Source organism: Phacochoerus africanus, chromosome 10 (assembly GCF_016906955.1).
Source record: "Phacochoerus africanus isolate WHEZ1 chromosome 10, ROS_Pafr_v1, whole genome shotgun sequence".
Classification (NCBI taxonomy): Eukaryota; Metazoa; Chordata; class Mammalia; order Artiodactyla; family Suidae; genus Phacochoerus; species Phacochoerus africanus.
The window spans coordinates 33,291,199-33,314,503 of NC_062553.1; the positions used below are offsets into that span (position 1 = coordinate 33,291,199).

At 44.5% G+C, this 23,305-nt stretch overlaps 1 protein-coding gene across 1 annotated transcript; it reads left to right on the plus strand.

Moving 5' to 3' along the window:
- The first annotated feature begins 17,634 nt into the window (after nucleotides 1-17,634).
- On the plus strand, nucleotides 17,635-22,406 carry SHISA3 (shisa family member 3). The gene is made up of 2 exons (XM_047799341.1): nucleotides 17,635-18,591; nucleotides 21,336-22,406. Exons 1-2 carry the CDS (start codon nucleotides 18,315-18,317, stop codon nucleotides 21,773-21,775), a joined length of 717 nt encoding a protein of 238 aa, XP_047655297.1. The 5' UTR covers nucleotides 17,635-18,314; the 3' UTR covers nucleotides 21,776-22,406.
- The last annotated feature ends 899 nt before the right edge of the window (nucleotides 22,407-23,305 follow it).

The window sequence follows — 23,305 nt, forward strand, 5'->3', positions numbered from 1 at the left end:
GCTCCACCTGCCCCCTCCTGCTGTGAGCCTGGAGGCTGAGATTTCAGGAGGGGTCAAGCAGGACTAGTCTGGGCCTTCCAGAAGTTCAGCAAGATCCACCCAGGTTCTGGTGTATCTGAAATGGCCAACACTTTGCCAGGAGGGTTATCCCTGAGTTTCTAGAAACTAACACCACTGTGAACTTAAAAATGTACACACACTAATGACATTTAAGTAATGCACATTTATGCTCCCTGTGTTTCCTTCCACGTGAGCATCCTCTTCAGTTGCCCTTGTGGGTTTCTTCCATCCTTCTTTAATGGAGACTCATCCTGGAGCTCCGTAACCCACTCACTGACTCAATTACCACCCACAGGACGAAAATTCTAGGCCTCTCTTGAGTTCCTGACTCATCTCTCCACCTTCTGAACTTCTCTCCCTTGAATGTCCCATCAGAATCTCAAATGCAACATGTGGGAGAAGGAAAAAAAAAAATCTCATTATTCTCTTCCCCAAACTACTGCCCTTCCACGTTCACCTCTGTGTGTATATGTGTGTATTTCAAAGTTTTTCAGTGTAATACTTGATACTTTCAAAAAAGAACATGAGGAGTTCCTGCTATGGCACAACGGGACGGGCGGTGTCTCTGGAGCCCTGGGATGGAGATTCAATCCCTGGCCCCGGACAGTGGGTAAAGGATCTGATGTTGCCGCAGCTGTGTCTCAGATCTGATCCCTGGCCTGGGAACTCCATATGCTGTGGGTGGGTGGCTGGGTGGGGGGAAAAATAAAAAAATAAAAAAATAAAAAATAGAAAAAAAACATGAGTTATATAAGTTATGAAGCATAATTATAAAATTGATATTTACAAAGGCTTGAGAAATAGCACATTAAGCAATATTGTTACATCTGCCTAGGACTTCACTGTCCCAACCTCTTGACTCCTCTTTATAGTGTATTCATTTCCTATTGCTGCTTCTGTAACAAATTACCACAAATTTAGCAGTTTGAAACAACGTTAAGACTGTTATCTCACAGTTGTGGAGATCAGAAGTGTAAAATGGGTCAGCGGGGCTGCATTTCTTCTGGGGGCTCCAGGGAGAAAGCTGTTCCCTTCCCTTTCCCACCTTTCAGAGGCTGCCTACCTTCCTTGGCTTGTTGCCCCTTCTGGCATCTTCAGAACGAACAGGATAACATCTTCAAATCCCTGTCTCTCCTTTTTTTATAGTGTCCGAGATAACACAAAGGATCAGATTCTCAAATCAGACTCACGTGAATCAGAAATCTCATCCACTGTTAAGTTCTACTAATAATTTAAAGGATCCAGGTAATTTTGAGGCTTCAGTGAAGAAGCAGGAAGTCTGAGACCATTAACAACGCTCTTCAGATCCTTTCTTGCCACACTGGATGCTCTCTGGACCCAGAATAATAAAGGGAGTCTCTAAGCAAGTGAGTGAGATTCACATCACTTATACAGAAGGAGGTCATTTGAAAATAAAATGCCTCTGTCTATATGCCATTGACTCATAGATCTCAAGTTCGTTTACCGCGACAGTTCTGGATGACCAGATACATCCTTCTAAACGCATCCCATGGATAAGGACCTTTCCATTCACAAATTCCTTTAATTCATTTGCCAATGTATCTGTTATGAGTATATTTACAAGATTAGACCCTGTTTTTTTCTTTCCTAGAGTCATTGTGCCTCATTCCCCAACTGGAGAGAATGGATTCCAGACCTGCTGCTTAACCATTTATTTCTCGGCATCTTTGATGAATATGTGTGGTGTGAGGTTGTTGTATATTTTTTTATATATGGATAACTAGTTGTCCCAGTAACATTTATTTATTTATTTATTTATTTATTGTCTTTTTAGGGCCACACCCACGGCATATGGAGGTTCCCGGGCTAGGGGTCCAGTCAGAGTTGTAGCCGCCGACCTACACCACAGCTCACAGCTGGGTCCTTAACCCACTGAGCCAGGCCAGGGATCGAACCCTCGTCTTCATGGATGCTAGTTGGGTTCGTTAACCACTGAGCCACGATGGGAACTCCATCCTTTTTATTTTATTTTATTTTATTTTGCCTTTTTGTGAATTTCATGAAAAAAAATTTATAGACTGTAATCTATATAATATGGAGTGTTTGAAAAACATCATATTTGGAGATGATTTATGAATTAGTCTGTGGTCAAATTTTGAAATATTCTACGTGTGTTGAGGAAGATCATGTAATTTTTGGAAGATTGTATATCCCTTACCTGTAAAGATAGTTGCTGTTTGCTAATTTTTAGGGCCACACCCAAGGCATATGGAAGTTCCCAGTTTCGGGGTTAAATCCGAGCTACAGCTGCGGGCCTACACCACAGCCACAGCAAGGTGGGATTCAAGCCTTGTCTGTGACCTACACCACAGCTCACTACAAAGCCAGATCCCACTGATTGAGGCCAGGGATCAAACCTGCATCCTCGTGGATACTAGTCAGGCTCGTTTGTGCTGCGCCGTGAAAGGAACTCCTTAATGATAGGTTTTTTAACTGCCTAGTAAATTAACCTGATTGTGTATTTTTCAAGCTTTCACTTTGCAAATTTTCCCCAAGATTTGTTATATTCTTGACTTATGAATATTTGAGATAGGTATGCTGAAATCTCCCAGTATGTTATATGTCAGTATTTTTCTGTGGTTCTATTGATTTTTTTTCTATGTCATGAAGTTTTCATTATTGAGTGCATACAAGTTTAGAATTATCGTATCCCCATGGTGAATTTGTCATAATATAGTGACCATCCCATTGTCTAATAATACCTTTGCCTCTAAGTTTACTTTGTCTAATGTTATTATATCGTCACCAGCTCTATATGGTTAATATTGGCTTGGCCTTTAAAAAAAATCTTTGTATTTTCAACATTTCTAAGTCCTTAAGTTTTAAGTGTGTCTCTTATAAAGAGATTGTAATTAGTTTTTTTTTGTCTTTTTTTTCTGGTCAAAAAAGTCTTCAGTTGTTTTAGTCAATTTACATTTATTGTGATTATGGATATATATCAACTTGTTTTTACCATTAATTTTTTCTCCTTTTCTTTTAAAAGTTGATTGTATTTGTGTTTAACATTTTTTCTTTTTTTCTTTTGCTTTTTAGGGCCATACCTGCGGCTTATGGTGGTTCCCAGTCTAGGGGCGGAATCAGAGCTGCAGCTGAGGGCCTACGCCACAGCCACAGCAACGCAGGATCCGAGCCACATCTGCAACCTACACCATAGCTCATGACAATGCTGGATCCTTAGCCCACTGAGCAAGGCCAGGGACAGAACCTCAGTCCCCTTGGATACTAGCCAGGTTTGTTACTGCTGAACCATGATGGGAAATTCTAACATTGTTTCTTATTTCATTTTTTTTTCCACCTACTGGATTGAAAATATGGATGTTATTTCTATTCTTTGATCATTACATTTGAAATATAATTATTCTCATTTAACAAGTGTGAATAATTCAGTTCATGTCTCAGACCCCTACCTCCTGCCTTGAACAAAAATTCACTTTAGAACATTTTAATTTGTCATCCAATTTTTCTTTTTCTGGACATGTCTTATTTTTTCCCCATTCTTGAAATATACTTTGTTGGCTATACACAACTCTAGACTGAGAGTTGTTTCTCACAGTATCTTTGGTGTTTTATTTTACTGTCTTTGGTTTCTGTTATTGCTTCTTAAGTTCTTGTTATCACTTTTAAGTTGGCTGTAAGTCTAACTGTCATTTCTTTGAAGGTAATCTGTCTTTTCTCACTGCCTCCTTTTAAGCTCTTCTCTTTGCCTTTGGTGTTCTTCAGCACATTACCATGTGGGTAGATTTGAATTTCTTTTTATTTATTCTGCTTAATAAACGTTGTGCTTTGTATATATGTGGACTTGTGTCTTTCATCATCTTTCTGGAAGACTCTCATCCTTTAAATCTTTAAATCTTGCCTCTTCATTATTTCTAGTTTTTTATTCTGGAACTCAAAATAGGTGCATGCAAGACCTCTTGTTCTATTTTTAATATCCCTTAAAATATCTGTTGGTATTATTTCATGTCTCTCTTGTGATGAATTCTGGAAAACAGTTAAAAATATATCTTCCAGTATACCAGTTCTCTCTCTCTGTTTACCTATGTCTAATCTACTGTTTCACTCATCTATTGTTCTTTTATATTATAATAAATTTTACTTTAAAGAGCTATATTCGATTATATATTAAATTTACCTGGTAATTTTTAATAGGCTTGTCTCTTCTTGATTGCTTATTTTTAATTCCATCTTTCTTTTTTTTTAAATCCAGTATATAAATTTAAAAAATACTCTGTGTCAGATAATTCCAAAATTTGAAGTCTTAGGGAGCCTAAATCTATATTTTGTTGTATCTGCTGACACATATTTATGGCATTTGTTTTCCCCCTAAGTGTGTCTGTTTGTCTTTATGGTGAGTTCATATTTACTTGAAGGCACTTTTTTTTCTGAGAACATATGCATTTGCTTCTTCTAGGTACCAGGGTATTTAAAATACCTATGGCAACTTTAGCTTCCTTCTAATTTTTTTCCAGTCTAATGTGAGAGCTTGCAGTTTGGGTCTCTCATCTTGCAAGTAGTCCAAGACAGGACTTGATGGCAGATTTTGTATGTAGTCACTGTGAAAGTCGTCTTTCTCTTCTTTTCCTGAAAAATCTCCTTCATCTTGAGATCCCAGGAATGCGTGGAAAATAATGTTTCGTGCATGACCTATTTGTTTCAGAGTGGAGGACCTTGCAGAGCCTTTACCACACCAATTCAGACATGGATTTTATTTGCTTTTTAGTGGAAACACCACTAAACTAGACCTGGCTGTTATCTTAGATATGCTTTCAAACGTCTCTCCCTCAGCTTTTCCAGGACTGGCCTGAATAATTTCTCTTGGATTATTCAGAATCTCCACTCAGTCTCTATTTCTACAATTCTGTACCTGCTACTCTATCCCAAGTCTGTAGCACTAGACTTGGTACCTTGTCTAAAATGAAAACATTAATCTCATTGATGCCTTTTCAGTGATAAACATCATTTAATGGCTTCCCAACATGTTCTGAATAAAATTAAAATCCCTTAACCTGGGACACAGATTTCCATCTCTCTCTCTTCTCCAGCTTCTCCGGTGCTCTTTTAGCCCTTGCTCTTGCATTACCAACCTCATGAGCTTCCCACAGAGGGTTCTCTGCCCTCTTTCAGGGAAAACTAATTTCCAGGCAGATATAAGTTATCAGAGCCTTTTACTTCGAAGTCTATTTATTCTTCTTCCTACATAACAACTCTGCTCCAGAGGCCAATCATTTTTCAAGCCACATTTAGTGAGAGTTGAGTATTACACAAGTGTGAATGAAAGAAGAAATCCCCCAAAGTCAACTTTAATATACTCTATAACCAATCTATTACTGAAAAAAATTGTTTTTAATTGCAGAAAGAAATATCCAAGGATGAAAGCTTAATTCAGTTGTGATCCTTGAAATCTGAGCTTTTTAATTAAAAAAATGAAACTTTGCAACGACACTTCCTCCAACACCAACACATTTAGACTGTCAGCTGGGCTAAGGTGTGCATAATGTGCAGAGTGAAGGAGCTGTTTGAGGAGTCTAATTTTTTAACTTTCTGCAAATGTGCCAAGTGACTTAAGAACGGTGTGAGGGCCTAGGCTCCCCAAGTAGAAGCTAATCAATATATTAAATCTCAAACTATATTGGGTGAATTGAGTAAAAAGAAGAAAGATTATCTATTTACTGAAAAAAAGGAATCAGCCTGAATTTTTGTATCACATAAATAAACAGCCAATTGATTAATTAAATATTTCCTTATTCTCACTGTGCAGCAGACTCATTATGAGTAGATTGCCTGGAATATGAATTTAGACTCTGGAGTCATGAGAATTTGGCTCATTGGGTAAGTTACTTAAATCTCCTGTCTCCTCACAGGGTCGACGTAGCCATTAAACGGGGTAACACATGGCAAACAGGTACCATATTACCTAACACAAAGTAGAAACTTAAGCATCATTTAGAAGGACACTTCAGATCAGAGAAAGCGTTATAACATCAGCTGTTATTTTGTGACCTTTCTATTCAGGGGAATTTTTTTTTTTAAGCTATAGCAACAACTTAATTCAATGCAAATAGGCTAATGTTTCATTTACGAAAAAGTGATTACAAAGTTATCCTTAATGAATCACCCTCCCACTATTCACTGATTATCATCAATTTTACATCAAGTTCTCCTCAACAGAGTGTTTCTTGTGTGAATAACTTACTTTTCCATCTTATAATGAAAGGTCTAGCTATGCCATCAAGATGTTCGAATATTTTCATTCAATTAACTTAAAATTATGTAATGTGAAAATAAATGATGGCCAAGAGGCTGATGGGCAGTGTAATTCTGGTGAGAACTTATATTTCACACTTTGGCTTATTTAGTTAGAATTTTCTTTGGGTAATAAAAATAGTGTTATATAAAAATCAGTTGTATCTAACCTCACACATACTGCCATAAATGACTCTGGCAAATCCTACACTCCAAGTGACAGTGATGAATCTCCCAGAAGGCAGTTTTCCAGTAAAACAGGGCTATCCCAGACTGCTCAAGATGAGTTATTTTGGATAGCTGAATGTTCCAGGTAGCTAATTTAAAATAACAAAACAGTGAACGTTGCAACTATTTGGATTGGAACGTTTTCTAATTGGGTCATATACTTATTTTTTTCTTAAACAGATGACATAAGGATTATGATGCCGACTTTTCTCAATGACTCATTGTGACCTGAATGTTAAAGAATCAAACCCAGATCTTGGTATTTGAATGATCCCCTCCATGTTACTTTCAGATTCACTCTTCTTCTTCTGAATTGGCCAAAAGCACAACATAAGAATGCCAGTGACCTGCCACAGGACACTGTTTTGGCAGAGGTACCCTCCAGATCAGCAAAGATGAAGGTCTCAGCACACTAACCTTTTTTTGTTTTGTTTTGTTTTGTTTTGGTCTTTTTGCCATGTCTTGGGCTACTCCTGCGGCATATGGAGGTTCCCAGGCTAGGGGTCCAATCAGAGCTGTAGCCACCAGCCTACACCACAGCCCCAGCAACGTGGGATCAGGGCTGCATCTGCAACCTACACCACGGCTCACAGCAACGCTGGATCCCTAACCCGCTGAGCAAGGCCAGGGATCAAACCCGCAACCTCATGGTTCCTAGTTGGATTCGTTAACCAATGAGCCACGATGGAAACTCCCTCAGCACACTAATCTTGCACCACCTTCTCCTCTTGCTGTTTATGCAGAGTCCTCCACGCTGGCCTCTGTTACTCAGTGTGCACCCAGGAAAGGATCTCTGGGGACTAGTGAGGACTGGCCCTCATTTTCAGCAGTTTCTGTGGGTCATTTGACCGTATTTTGCAAATCCAGCAGGATGTCACTCAAAATGTCTAGGTCACAAATTTCACTTTTTTTTGTCTTTCTTTTTAGGGCCGCATCTGCAGCACATAGATGTTCCCAGGCTAGGGATCATATCAGAGCTGCAGCTGCAGGCTTATGTCACAGCCACAGTAACATCAGATCCAAGCTGCTTCTGCAACCTACACCAAAGCTTGTGGCAATGCTGGACCCTTGACCCACTGAGCGAGGCCAGGGATTGAACCTGCATCCTCATGGATACGAGTGGAGTACTTAACCCACTGAGCCACAGTGGGAACTCCCACAAATTCATTGTTGGTGCAGTGGTGTAGCCGTGTTTCTCTGCTACCTGCTGACAAGGAGGGAGGGGATGGTCAAGTCAATAAGTTAAAACTGGCCTTGGTTGCTGCCATGGCTACGTTAACTTGCATCATAAGTGGGAGGAGAGATGAAATTAAAATATCTAAATTTTCAAAGGGGATCTAGGGCAGGGTTTGGCAACTAAGACTTAGAGACCAAGTTCAGCACATTGCTTGTTTCATATAGCCCACGATTAAGAATGATTTTCATGTTTTTAATGGCTGAAAAAAAATCAAAAGGATATTTCATAACAATGGAAAATCGCATGAAATTCTAATTCCAGTGCCCATAAATAAAGTTTTATTGGAACACAGCCATGTTCATTCATTTATGTTCATCTATGGCTGTTTTTGTGCTACGGTATCAGAGTTGAGTAGTTATGACAGAGACCATATGGCCCTCAAAATCTAAAATATTTACTATCTGGCATTTTTTACAGAAAAAGTTTGATGACCACTGGAATAGAAGAATAAATTTTCTTTGTCTTCTGCCTAGAAATTTCTTTTTTTGGACAGAGAAGTAGAGCTCCTTCCAAATTTATAAAAGCCTACCCACTCTTATAAATAATAGAGAAGAATGATCCCAAATTCTCATGGTGGAAATTCCAAGAACGTATGTGTATGTTTCTGTGTACAGAAACGAAGTATCTAAAATACCTAAGTGTATTTCAAGCCGACCACCACATGTGATGATAATTATGAACATAAATTGTTCTCATAAAAGGATAATATTTATTAAATTATGTCAGTAATTTAAACAACATATACAATTTTGGTAACCTTTCCCCTAGCCAACCAAGGGCTGCCATTTACCTCGGGGTGTTCAGAATTTCTCAAAACAGGAAAAAAAGAGAGAAAGAAGGTCAATGGCCAGGTTTAGACTACCAGTAGTCTAGAATCTTAGAAAAGATTTTTCTTTTTTAAGCCCATAGAGAGACAATGGTCTGGAAATTCCTGAGGATTTTCTAAATTCCTTAAACTCTCCTTTACTTACTAAGAGCTATGCCTGTGTGACTTCAGGCTTATGGTAAGTCACTGGTAGAAATAACTCAGTAAAGGATCTAAGAGACTGACTCACGGGGAGAAGGAAAAGCATGTCCCTTGGGCCCCAGTGCATTGTGGGTAACAGCAGGATACACATTTGAGAAGCAGTTGGTTAGGCAAGTGTGTCCTGGTTGCTCCTCTCCCAGCCCACGTCCCAGAGAAGACAGGGAGATGGGGGTGTCCGAAAACTTAGAGGAGTTCCCGTCATGGCTCAGTGGAAACGAATCTGACTACTATCCATGAGGATGCAGGTTCGATCCCTGGCCTCGCTCAGTAGGTTGGAGATGCGGCATTGCTGTGAGCTGTGGTGTAGGTGGCAGACACGGCTCAGATCTGGCGTTGCTGTGGCTCTGGTGTAGGCTGGCAAATGCAGCTCTGATTCCACCCCTAGCCTGGGAACCTCCATATGCTGCAGGTGGCCCTAACAAGAAAAAAGAAAAGAAAGAAAACTTAGAACTAAGTCAAGAGCCGAGTGGGAGGGTTGCCCCTTTCTCTATGTGGGACTCTTGGGGAGACAACCGTGATGTGTGGTCTTGCTCCAGTGTGAGGCAGCCAGTTAAAAGGTGAACAGGCAAAGAGAGAGACTGGGTTAGAGTTCTGGAACCTCTCTTGGCCCCTGGCATTGTGGAGGGATCCGAAGTCCCGCATGCTGTGTGGGGAAACACGGAGAAGAGCTGATGATGCTGGCTGGCAGGATGGCTGGTTGAGGGGTGGACCGAGGATCCGCTGCCCAAGACAAGCTAGACCTGAGGGGAGGGTGGCATGGGGGAAGGGAAGCATGTTCCCCGGCACCCGTGAGAGCCAAGGGGGCGGGGGGCAGGAAAGGGAGAATACATCACGTGCTCGCCAACCGCAGACTTCGTCAGTGGCCCGGCATCCCGGCAAAGGTAACCGTGGAGATCTGGGGAACAGCATGTGCCTCCCAGACCCTCTCTCCTGCCACGAGCTGCGGTAAGCTGTTTCTCTCCTCCACTCCTTACAGCTGGGGGAGTCCCAGGGGCCAGGGCCAGGAGACCCCTGCAAAAGAGATGATGGCAACCGAATCAGTGACTCAAAGGAAGCTGTCTTCAGCTAGAAAAGCCTTATGGTTTTAACTAACCACTTTAACTCCATGCCTGACTCCCACCCATCCCTCCCCACATGCACACCTGGCAAGGTCATGTCCACTTATGGTCTACTTTTTGTTAGAACACAGGAATAGTCATGTGCTGAGTATTTTGATCCTTCTGCTTTATTCAGTGTTGCGATGCCTTTTTTTTTTTTTTTTTGGCTTTTAAGGGCCAAATTTACAGCATATGGAAGTTCCCAGGCTAGGGGTTGAACTGGAGCACAGCTGCCAGCCACAGCCACAGCCACAGCCACAGCAATGCCAGATCCGAGCCACATCTGAGACCTACACCACAGCTCACAGCAATACTGGATCCTTAACCCACCGAGCAAGCCCAGGGATCAAACCTGCATCCTCATGGGTGCTAGTCAGATTCGTTTCCACTGAGCCACAACAGGAACTCTGAATCTAAGTTTTTAAATATATTAAATTGGAATAGCCATGCAGACAGCCTCAAATGTCATCTCTACTTCAAGCCCAATTCAAGTGGAGAAACCAGGAAAAGATACCAAGGATGAGTTTTCTTCTTGTCCTTAATTATTAAAAAAAAAATGTTAAGGAAGTATAAAGTAGAGTGATTGTACAGAATGGGTGGTTGCATAAAATCATGTGGTGGAGCAGACAAAGCAGAAAGAATCCTGGAGTTCCCTGGTGGCCTAGCAGTTAAGGATTCTGTGCTGTCACTGCTGTGGCACTGGTTTAATCCCTGGCCAAGGGACATCTGCAGGCTGCGGGCATGGCTGAAAGAAAGAAAGAAAGAAAGAAAGAAAGAAAGAAAGAAAGAGAAAGAAAAAGAAAGAAAGAAAGAAAGAAAGGAAAGAAAGAAGAAAAGAAAGAGTTTCAAAGCACAATGCCGAGGATAGGATGAAGAGGACATTATGAAGATGACACTGATGGTGACACTACACGTGCTGTAGGAGTGTCTCTAACACTGAACTCATTTTCCATGCTGCATATTTGATTGTGTCTGTTACATCCGAGCTCTCCAGCTGATGCCCTCAAATAACTCACAGCAGGTGTTTGCAAGCCAAGGTCAAGTGTGCATTCTGTGTTCCAGAGACAGAGGAAACTTCATTGACCCACAAGGGGTGGAAATAAGGACCTTTGTCTCATTGGCCTCTTATGCTACCAACAGGGCTAACAACATATGGGCTATTTGAAAAGAGAGAAAACATAAAAGATACTTTGACAGCAGTTGTAAAGCAGCTTTCAAAAGAATTCCATGTGATTTACAAAATTTAGGGGTGACAAAATTATTCAAAACATTTTGTGTGGCTCATAACAGTGAGAACGGGGGTAAGAAGACAGAAATAAGCACCCCTCTGTGTTTTCTTTCTCCTCTGTAAACGTTCCTCCACCAAAAGAACACATGGCTGCCGAGCAGCAACTTACCATTTTTCCAGGGTCAGTTCGCTTTCCATGCTGCTCTAAACCCTGCTGAAAGCCAGCTCCTTGGGGAGCCCCAGGAATTGGCACTGGCCTCTCTTCGGTCTGCAAGCACTCAGAAGGAAATGCCCCTTGCCGAGAAAGGGGTGGCGCTGAGGGGGGCTGGAGGGGAGAATCCATCTACTGTCAGCGAAGTTTCAATTAAATACGGATGCCAATTAATTTAATTTATACTTCTGCATGGAAAAATATCATTCTATTATACATGCACTGGAAGGATGCCAGGAGCCCTGGTTAATAAATTACATCTCTAGTGACATAATATGGAATCGCAGACTAATCGGATACTTATTAATGCCCACCTGTGCTTGGGGCTACACCTTGTAGAAATCCAGCTGAAATAGGGTCTGTCCAGCAGGGCCTGTCCCTACTCTGTGATCATCTGGCACCCACCCTTATTCCCCTCTGCTCCTAGCTTTGGGGCATGTCTCAGGAGAACCCGTCTAAAAATGAATAATCAATATGCAATTGCCAGTCGTTATGAAGGGGCACATTGGATGAATAAGGGAATGAAAGATGGAAAACTGTAAATAATCCACTCAAATTAATCAGGGCATAAGCCTATACTGCTGAGAAGGAAACTGGCCACGATTATTTCACTACAGATTCAAACCAGCTGCTGGTGGGTAATACCTATTGGTTCTGAAGGCCCTACTCTGAGCCACACTTGCTATATGTTTTATTTTGAATCCCTACAACAATCCTTCCAGGCATTTCCGCTTAACTCTCCTCATTTTAGAGACAGGGAAGCTGTGGTTCAGTAATTGGAAATGACCTTGCTCAAGGTCACGTGATCAGAAAGAGGCACACTCCAGCCCAGATTTGTCTGACTCACAATGAGAATATTCTTTCTACTCCACTGGCTGATTTTTCTCTGCATCATAGTTGCACTCTGTGGGACAAGCGTCGCCACTGTCTCCACAGGGGACAGGCCTTTTTCTAGTGGTGCTGACATACCGGACAGTTCCTGATGAGCTACACTGAAGATTAAAGCACCAGCAATTGACCCTACAAATATCCCCTGCCCCAGAAATTCACCCTGCTCTCCACTGGTGCAGTTCACAGATACTCACTTGCTGCAGCTTTGTAGGGTAGTGAGACAAGTGTCACTCAGTTGTCACAGGTCCTCAGCCAGTCATCTACTGTTTTTTGGTTTTGTTCTTTCTTTCTTTTTTTTTTTTTTTTTTTTTTTGCTTTTCAGGGCCACAATTGCAGCATATGGAGATTCCCAGGCTAGGGGTTGAATTGGAGCTTCAGCTGCGGGCCTACACCATAGCTGCAGAACACAGGATCTGAGTTGCATCTGTATCTTATACCACAGCTCACAGCAACACTGGACCCTTAACCCACGTCCTCATGGATACGAGTTGGATTTGCTTCCATTGCGCCACAACAGGAACTTCAGTTATCTACTGTTTATAGCCACTTATTTACTCAACATTTACCTAGCACTCGCTACGTACCAGGTGTTCTGCTAGATCCCAAATACAGTCACGAAAAAGGATGTCAAACAGACAGGGAAGATAGATGCCCATCACAAAATTACCATGAGAGATGGTAAGCGTTTGGAATCACTGATGGAAAACCTTCTTTTTGTCGCTTATTCAATCACTTCCTTACTCCCTCTATGACTACTGAGTTCCAGGGATGTGCTGGCAACAGGTCCACTCTACCATGTGTGAGCCTGGGCACTGGTGGAGGCCACTGGCCTGGATCTGTCTGCCCCCTCCTTCTTCCCCTCTCTGACTCCATCCTGCACTGAGGGGGCCCCTCATGGCCACGTGTGGCCACCCTACCCTACATTTACGAGTTAAACCATCTCCCCCTAGAACCACTTAGGACCCTAGCAGCCAGCTTGGGTCTGTTTGAGCAGGAAGTGCTGCAGTCTCAAGGCCCAGAGAGGGGTACAGAAAGGGAAGAAACGGGCTTTGGGTGGGCATATCCCTCTGGCTCTATTCATTCCTTCCCCTGTGAGTCGGGGGCGGGGGCAGAGGCTGGTCCTCAGATCCTCGGCCTCTGCATTAGCTGGGAGCTTGTTGGAAATGCAGAATCTCAGGCCCCTCCACAGACCCTGGGGATCAAAATCTGCATCTTAACATCCCAGGTGATTCGTATGCACGTTATGTTTTGGGAAACGCCATGCCAAGGGCCCTATGTCTAATCCCCTCTTTACAAAAGAGAGTCTGGGGCTGAAGAACCAGACGGGGGAGGGGCCCAGCTTGGGGCTGGGCGTACACTCCTGGGCACCTTGCATTCTCTAGGGGTGAATATGTGCCAAAGCAAATTTGAGAAAAAAATACCTTTTCAGTAACTCAGATTGACAGGGTCCTGGATTAAGAGATTTGTCGTGAACGATCCAAGGAAGAGAATTCCATCAAGTCCTGGGCTGAGTAAATTGAAGGACGGTTGTGATCACACATCACTCCAGGAAGAATTTTGAGGGAGGGTTGAGAAACTGTGTTTTCTATTTTATTTCTGGATCCAATGCACAGGAGCTGGAGGGGATTTCCATAGCTACAGTGGGTTGTCCTTTTTTATTTATTTATTTTTTTCACTTCTGCATTCCTTTGGCCTTTTCTCCCCTTTCCCTTAGTGCATTTGAATTCCCTACCCTTTCCGATGCATCCATTTTGCCCTGTTTCTCTTCGGTTCTCTGCATTTGCCTCTCTTAAATCTTTCACTCTGTTCCAAAGAACGTAAAACAAAGAGAAGTGAATGGGACAAGGTTGGAAAATTATGGTCTGCTGCCGGTTTCATGCTCTGCCGATACCTATCTATGAAAATACAACAATTTAAAAATGGAAATATTTTTCTTATGTATACATAGAAAAGCCTCCTTTATGGAGTTTCCAGCTTACAGTAACTATTAGCTAGGAGACACATTAGAGGGTTTCTTGTGTGTACCTTTAGAATACACCCCAGTGAGAAGTCCCTGGAAAGACCTGTCATCCACAATAACCCTCTTTTTTTGTAACTGAAAACTTTAATTAATGTCAGTGATTCTTAAAGGTTTTCTAAAGTGAGAGCCATCTGATAAAGCTTGAAGTGTGTTAATTAAACACGTAGAATACCCCAAACATGTTGACTTTAGAAAACAAAGTGAATTTAGTAAGGGAAGGCAAACTTGAAAATAAGCTAGCACGTTAGATGTGGAACACAATTTGACCTAAGTAGTTGTTTCAAAACTGGCACTGCAGTCAGTTTAAAATCATTGTGAAGGCTGATATATCGAAGTACCTATCTGATTTTACAGATTCCAATTTATTGGTTACATTACACATTATCGAGGTTATACAAGTGATCTTATTTTACATACTTATTCGGGATACTTTTCATTATACTTGTGTTGAAAATATGTGTGCATCTATTTCAGTGCCTTAAAATACCTTGAAGGCAATCTTGCTAGTGGTTACAGAACTGTTGTCTTAAGGATGAGATACTGTTCATTAAAGGGATTTGTGAAATAACAAAAAAAAAAGAAGAAAAATATGACCTGCTGCCAGTTTCATGCTGCTCCCGATTCCTATCTATTCAAATAAAACAATTTAAGTCTGTAGCTTTTATTCATACATAAAAATAGAATTGCATTTCGATTTTGCAAGGAGCCTTCACCCCGTTACATTTATCGACATACTGCCAACTGCTTCAGCTTGCCCATCTTCGTATCTTCATTTCTCCCCTCCCTCCCTCTCTCCTTCCTTCCATCCTCTCTCTCTCCTCTTTCCCCCTGCTCCTCCTCCTTCTTTCTCTCCCCCTCCCCTCCCCCTTCTTCTGCTGGCATTTATTAAAGCAAATCCCAGACATCATATCATTTAACTCATTTCCTACAGCATTTCCTGGAGGCAGGGAGGGCCACAGGAGAATGTAAGCGGAGGAAATGATCTCTTAGGATTGTGTTCTTTACCAAAATATGGAATTTGTGTTACTGAGATAAGGGGAAAATATAAAATTTCTGAAACCTCTACGTAACACCCCAGCTGGTGCAGACTTTAGTTTCCATGTCTGTGTCCTCTCCCTAGAGTCTTCGAGGGGGGTCTGTGAGAACGTTGTAATCTTCTTTTACTATTAAAGTAGTAACAGAATAACTGCACCTTTGGATGCTGACAAACCTAAAAAAGAAGTGAATAATCTCTTGCTGTTGCAAAGAGAATTCAGAGAGCATCTCTTTGGCAGTGTAAAATCCGAGGGGATTGTCTATGACAAGGAACCAAACATATTTTCTGCCTGTGCAAACCCTCCGAAGCTGACTGTTGTGTTGGTGTAAAGGCGCTTCGGCAGGACCTAGATAAGAAAGCGTGGTGCACAGTTGCTTTCATGTTCACATAGATCAGATCAAAGGAATAGGTAATTTGGAGCTTTGGTTATTTTCCATGAGTAAATATCCAACTAAATTTGAGTACACTGTCTTCTAAATAAGTCAAATAGACAGGGGCTCTGAATGAGAGAATTAATGATAGCTGGTGTCCTAAGGAAAAGAATCCCACTGTGGCATGGAGCATGTAATTAATGGGAGGTAAGTGCCAACAAATCATTCTCTAAAATATTAATGCTATCAAAGAACAGCTGGATAATGAGAGAAACTTGACCCTTGGGGGACCAGCAGAGGTTGCTGTTGCTGCTGCAGAACTTTATGCAGTTGTGATGTCATGGAATTCCTCTAAATTTAACAAAAATAATACAAGAGGTGTGGTTCTGGGAAAGTTATTAGCAGTAAACATGTCTTTGTAGTTTTATCATCTTATTAGGGTCATTATATCTCACTGTGGCTGTAGCTGTACATGACTTTTCCTCTTAATTGCTCAGGATTTATATAATCCAAACAACACTCCTTAAAAAAACACACGCACACTTAAAAAAAAAAAAAAAGCCCCTTAAGTCTGGCAAGGACTTTTTTTTTGGCAAGTAAAAACATAGTACCTAGGAAATTTCTGTAAAAACAATTTCCCATATGCTTAAGTTCTTTAAATTCAAGAAAAACTGTCTCATTGTGTATGGATAAAAGTCTGAACCTAATTTGGTTTTACTTAATAGCATATTATTGTCTCAAGAAATATCTAAGAGAGCAATAACGTTAAATATTTACACAGTCCTACTTAACATCTGAAACGCTGGGCATTATTTTTTTACATCTACATAGCTAAATGCTAATCCCATAGCTAAATGCTAATCCCAATATTTAAAATCAGAAATCAGAAGTGATTCTTCACTGGGAATATACTTTCACTTACATTTTAAAACAAAAAACGTTTTATTCAGAGTCAAAAACAAAAAACACTTCTGTGAGCCAGCTCGGACCCTCGGGAGACCTCGGGCGCGGTGAATGCTTTTGACCACACACTTTCATGGCTGGTGCGCAGCAAACTTTGGCTTTTGTTTCACTCAACTTGCTAACATCTAAATCAGTGACATGGGCATTCAGCGTGTTGACAAATAGGTGGAGATACGCAGAACATATTCACACATCCAATAAACGATGAGAGGAAGTTCAGGATGCTGTAAAAATAAATTCTTGAGTTTAGCCCAGGTTTCAGATCACGCCAGTTTCATAAGGCACTTAGGCTGCTAAAGGAGCAGTGCCCCCTGAAAATAGCACACAGGGGACACATCATTTAAATAAATGTGTTTCTTTGCTCGAACAGAAGTTCAGATCTGCTCAATTATCATTAATTTTGTTCCTTTATTTCCTTTGTGGGCACGAGTGGAACAGTCGTGCTCTTTGAGATTTTGCGAGAGCCGTAGGTGGAGGTGACCGGCGATTCTTCATCTGGCGGCGCGCAGGTTAGAGGGGTGGGGGAAAGGGTGCGAGTCTGCGTGCATTGGTGAAAATGTGCCACCCCTTCTAGAAAAGAAACTTAAGTGGACAACTCGGCTCTAATGTTGGCGAGCCCTAAAAACCAAGTTATCTGTCCTGAAGCCTTAGTACAGGTGTCCCAAGAACGAGTCCAGACCTGCGCCGCAGGTGACAGAAGATTAGATCAACCTCAGTCCCCGTGCTTGTTTTTTATTACATCCCTTGAAAGCAAAACCCGGGTATCGACCCGCGCGCCAACGCGCGTAAACAGACGCAGATACCCCCAGGCTCTCGCCCTCACTTCGCGGAGTTTGCTGGGCTGTGCGAGAGCTGGGGTGTGTGTTGGGGGCAGGGCCCGATCCCTCAGGTTTAGGGTCAGGTCCTGGGGGCGGGGGTGCGGTGGGCGGGGGTAGCCAGGGAAAGGCGGCGAAGTGCGCACTAACCAGAGGGCGTACAGGACCCGCGGCCGCACCGCGCCCGCTGTGATTAGCTCTCGCGGCGCGAGTGGGGAGGCGGACTCTCCCTTAACCCCCTCTGTCTCCCCCTCCCTCTTCCTTTTTAAAGGACGCGGTGGAGGCAGAACTGTCAGCAACCAGGAAGCCGTTTGTACTTGGCCGCGGTCAGGCTGACTCCTGCTCCCCTGACAGACAAGGGCGGGGGCTGAGGGGCCGCCCGTGCCGGGGACCCGCACGTGGGCATCTCACATTCTCCTGTCTTCCCGCTCCGCGGCGGACGCGGCGAACGACGCAGGACCAAGCGCTGCGCGACCGGAGAGTTGCCAGCTCCGGGCGCGATGGCTCCCGTGAGGAGTGGGGGGGGAGGTGGCCGAAGGCTGAGCACTCCCCTCGCGACCCGAGCGTTATGAGTCGGGCAGAGGGCGGCACCAGCAGCCCCAGCCGCAGCCTCTGCCGGCGCCTTCCGCGGGCGCTCGCCAACTTGCCCCCGCGCGCCATGCCGACCCCCGGCCTGCGGAGCTCACAGCGCAGCCCTTGCCGGCTCCTTGGCCCCCGCTAACCCTCGCGGGAGTGGCCTCGGCCGCCGGGACAGCAGCCCAGGCCGCGCCTCGGGGGAGGCGGAACCGCGGAGCGCCGGGAGCCTTGGCTCAGCCCTTAGCCCTCCAGCCGCGTCAACCTCCTGGCCGCCCAGGGCGCCTACGGCGATGGGGGCGCTGCTGGCGCTCTGCCTCCTCCTGGGCTGGCTGCGCGGGGGCCCGGTGGGCGCCCAACAGTCCGGAGAGTACTGCCACGGCTGGGTGGACGTGCAGGGCAACTATCACGAGGGCTTCCAGTGCCCGGAGGACTTCGACACGCTGGACGCCACCATCTGCTGCGGCTCCTGCGCGCTGCGCTACTGCTGCGCGGCGGCCGACGCCAGGCTGGAGCAGGGCGGCTGCACCAATGACCGCGGCGAGCTGGAGCACCCCGGCATCACAGCGCGTGAGTGCGAGCCCTCGGGGGGCAGACTTCTCCCGGCCGCCCGGGCTGCCGTTTGTGCCTGCCGGTGTGCGCGCGGACTGGCGCCCCAGGCCTTCCCGGGTCTGAGCAAAGGGGATGCTAGAGATGGCGGTATCAAAGGAGCAGTGGGTGGTCACGTTTCAGGTCCGGGGCCCGATTCCTTTGCAGTCCCGATTCCTGTCACACGCGGTCTCCGCGGGTTTACCCAAAAGTTTGCGAGGGACAGAGAGGACCGCGGGACTTGCACCAGGTGACCCTGGGGAAGGCACCGGGAGCGCCGGGCGCTGGGGACCTTGCAGAGAACGTCTGTGGGGGCGGCGCCAGGCTGGACATGGGTTTTCTGGGGGCGATGAGGACACCCCATTGCGCGCCCTGAGCGCGCGAAGGCTTTGGGAAGTGCCAGTGACGCAGGCAACGCGGATCTTGGGGTGCGCTCATCTGTAGCCCCATTAGGGTAAAGAACTTAAGCTTTTCTTTCTTTTCTTTTCTTTTCTTTTCTTTTCTTTTCTTTTCTTTCTTTTCTTTCTTTTCTTTCTTTCTTTCTTTCTTTCTTTCTTTCTTTCTTTCTTTCTTTCTTTCTTTCTTTCTTTCTTTCTTTCTTTCTTTCTTTCTTTCTTTCTTTCTTTCTTTCTTTCTTTTCTTTCTTTTTCTTTCTGGTGGCCTTTTGGTAGCGTTTCTAAATCGCTGCCCCATTCTCCCGACTTCCTTTCATTTCTCTGCATCGAATTACCCTCTCTGGCCCACCCCCTATTGTCACGCTTTTCAGAAATGCCCAGGTCCTCGAGCTGGAGAGTTAGAAACCAGGGTCGCAGGGGCTTCCCCGCCCCCTATTCTCACGTCGGAAAACACGGGTCAAATTTCCGCTCACTTCAGAGCGGAATAAATCACGACCCCAGCGGAGGAACTTTACACCTTAAAAAAAAAAAAAAAGGCTTTTCACCTGAATCGGAACATCAGGGAAACACACTTTAGAGCTCAAAGCGTTGGTGTTACAGCTGGGAAACCTGAGGAGCGGGCGGAGCTAAGAGCCGCGACGCCGCCAGAACTTCAGAGCTGAGGTCTGAAGCCAGCGAGAGCCGGTCCCGGGAAAGGCGGGGTGAGGCTGGAGAGAAAACTAATGGTGCCAGCGCCCCAGTCCTCGCTGAGACTGACAACCCAGAGCAAAAGGGAGCGTTCCTTTTCCATTAGACATTTGTTGGAGGGCAAAATACCAATCTAGAGGATTGGAAAAATGGTTTCTGGAGAAAAAGATGATCAGTGGAAAGTAGGGAACTCTAGGCTGTTAGGAAAATACCAAGTCTGTTTTTGGCTTTACTCCACTCCCCCTGGGGGGACCTGGTTACTGTGCACAGTAAGTGGAAGTGCGGGGTCCACAGGAGGGAACTGCCTTCTGGCCTCCTCTTGGTGCTCTGCAGCAGAGAAGGGGCAGTATCCACATCACCGAGGCTGGGATCTGGCAGGCTTATGACCCCTGGCCCTCTGCCCTACCAGCTTGTAACCTTGGGCAAGTTATTTAGCTGCTCTGGGCCTCTTCTCATCTCTAAATTGGGTTTATTGCCCTCAGAGAAGTTAGGCTGTGGATTAAATGAGTATTTAGCAAGGTGCTGAGTCAGTAGTCACTTTAGATCTGCCTTCTGCAGGGTGCTGCTGCACCTACACTGGACAGAATGGGTGGTGGGCTGCACAGCTTACACCTAGGAGCCCCAGATCTTGGGGTGGATAATTACTTGTCCTTTGCGGCCTGTGTGTCTTTGGGAGAGTCAGTAACTCTCCAGCATGCTCCCACATCTGGAAAATAGAGCGTATCATGCCCAACTCGCAGGGTCTCCTTGAATCTGATAAGTACAAAAGAGCCAGGCACACGGTAGGGGCTTAGTCAATGTACGCTTGCTTTCTTCTGCCTTTAAGCATCGAGGTGTGGCTCTCTCAGACAGGGGACACATGGGGAGGGCGGCCCAGGTGTGCGTCTGGGTGGGAAACTGTGTCTGTCTTGTAGAGAGAGAAGGAGACTGGGGTTTGCTCTGAAGGGTGCTCTCACAAAGTCTGGGCCACCAACACCAAGAACTGCATCGTGATCTATTTAAGGTTCAGCCTGACCTTGCCAGAGTTTGGGTGGGAATCGAGAGGCAGAGGCCTGGCAGCTGGAGGAGGCATCCCAAATGGTTTCTGGAAGGAAGCATCCAGAGATGAGAGCATCCAGAGATAAGAGTTTGTGATGCAGTAGGAGGCACAGTTAATTGGGGCTCACTGTGGGTATCTTTACACTGTTCTCTCTGTGGTTGTATATTCTGGGGGGTCTCGTTTAACAGGCCTGGTTCTCTTTGCTTAGATTGGAGATTCTTGGACATGAGAGAACCCTAAGCGCCTCACTGTGATAAGACTACCAAAATCTAGATTAAAAGTCAGTGTTCTAGTAAGCCCCCAAACTCTCCTTTCCCCTACCTCCTGGGCACGAACAGGAGGATAGATTCTGTTCCTTCTGACTTCGACATGTGTAGTGCGATGGCTAATTGCTAACAGACTCTGCAGTATCGGTTTGCTTCCTCCCTGCTAGGAGCAAGAATATCCCATCCTCACAGTTTGCGCTTCAGAGGTTACCAGTAGCAAGCGCTGAGAAACTGGGCTGATGGCGTGGTAATATGGACCTCCCATCTCCCACGCCTAAGCCGCCCGGATTCAGGAAGACTCTTGTCCCAGCATCTTTTTTTTTTTTTTTTGCGTTTTAGAGCCTGTCTACGTTCCCTTTCTGATCGTTGGCTCCATCTTCATTGCCTTCATCATCCTGGGCTCTTTAGTGGCTATTTACTGCTGCACCTGCCTGAGACCCAAGGAGCCCTCGCAGCAGCCCATCCGCTTCTCTCTGCGAAGCTATCAGACGGAGACCCTGCCCATGATCTTGACCTCCACGAGCCTCAGGGCACCTTCCAGGCAGTCCAGCACAGCCACCAGCTCCAGCTCCACAGGGGGCTCCATCCGAAGGTTCTCCTTCGCCAGGGCCGAGCCAGGCTGCCTGGTGCCCTCCCCGCCCCCGCCTTATACCACAGGCCACCCGATCCACCTGACCCAGCCATCCGGTTTCCTGGTGTCACCCCAGTACTTTGCTTATCCGCTCCAGCAGGAGCCCCCACTGCCCGGGAAGAGCTGTCCAGACTTCAGTTCCAGCTGACAGACCATGGTCACAAATCCACCACGTAGTGCAACGGCTGACCGGTGGATCACTACTGCCACTGCCACCAGGGTTTCTGAGGAATGTTCTCTTGAACCCAGCAACATCATGAAGGAAAGTGTAAGGAAGCTACCGCGCCTTCTGGTCTGGAGGGTCCCGGCTCCGGTCACAGGAGGGCTGTGCTAGAGAATTGCTTTCTGGCTTTGAAGACATGGTGACTATTATATTTCAATTTATGCTACTTTTATTCACAATGTGCAGCAGTCCGACTTTCAAGTTACAGATTTGGCTGAAGGTGTTTTATTGGACAACTCAACTTAGCAAAGGATGACATGTTCTTTTTTTCATTATAAGTGGTTTAGTGAGCGATAACACAAATGTATACATAAATAAGCAAAGATTGTAATTATCGAAGGGTCACTAAAATAGTTAACAGCTAAGTAAACGGAGGGGACAGGAACAACCTGTTTACGATTCGGGGAGCAATTTAACCGTGAATAATATTAGCATCATGAGAACAGTTACTTTTTAAATTAATAACTAAATTTTGTGTAAAATATAAGAGCTTTTTCAGAATAGGAGATTTCAATGACCACACGAGGGGTTTAGCATTTTATTTTATTTTTTTGTCTTTTTGCTTTTTTTTTTTTTTTTAGCTATTTCTTGGGCCGCTCCTGCAGCATATGGAGGTTCCCAGGCTAGGGGTCAAATCGGAGCTGTAGCCACCGGCCTACACCAGAGCCACAGCAAGGCGGGATCCGAGCCGCGTCTGCGACCTACACCACAGCTCACGGCAATGCCAGATTGTTAACCCACTGAGCGAGGGCAGGGACTGAACCCACAACTTCATGGTTCCTAGTCGGATTCGTTAACCACTGTACCACGACGGGAACTCCGGGGTTTAGCATTTTAAATGTTGACTCAGATATTCATTGGGACAGAGATCTCATGTAAAAGCATTATCCCACCCACTCAAGGGAATATTTATTGCAGACTTTTTGTTCAGCAGCATTTAGTGTTTAAATGAACGTTGGACAGTCGGGTCTTAAAACATTTATTTGTAAAATGAGTTATGTACAGATGTAAAGATTTGTAATTTAATGTACTTACCACATTGACGGTACTAATTATTTAGTAGTCACACTGTAATTTTTCATGTTAATAATAACTGTGGAGTTTGAAGTCCAGCTTTGGCTGTAATCATCTAATATTACGTGTAAGCGCCACTGAATTCCGTGTCTGATGACTAAATATCTGGGCATATATCCTGCTGGGTTAGAATAAATAAAATGCTTTAAGTTTTTGTGAAATCTCTTTGAAATTTTAGATCAAAGTGCTTCATTTTCTCTCCTTAATGATACTCTTGGCTGTCCAATAAAAGGAAATGTCTTTACTTAACACTTCATCATTTGAAATGAAAAAAAAAAAAATCCTACCTTGATTTTGAATGCTATTGAAAAGCTATTTTCTGCCCTGGGACTCCTGAAAGCAACCAAGGAAGTGAATTTTTATAGCTGATATCATCAGCCT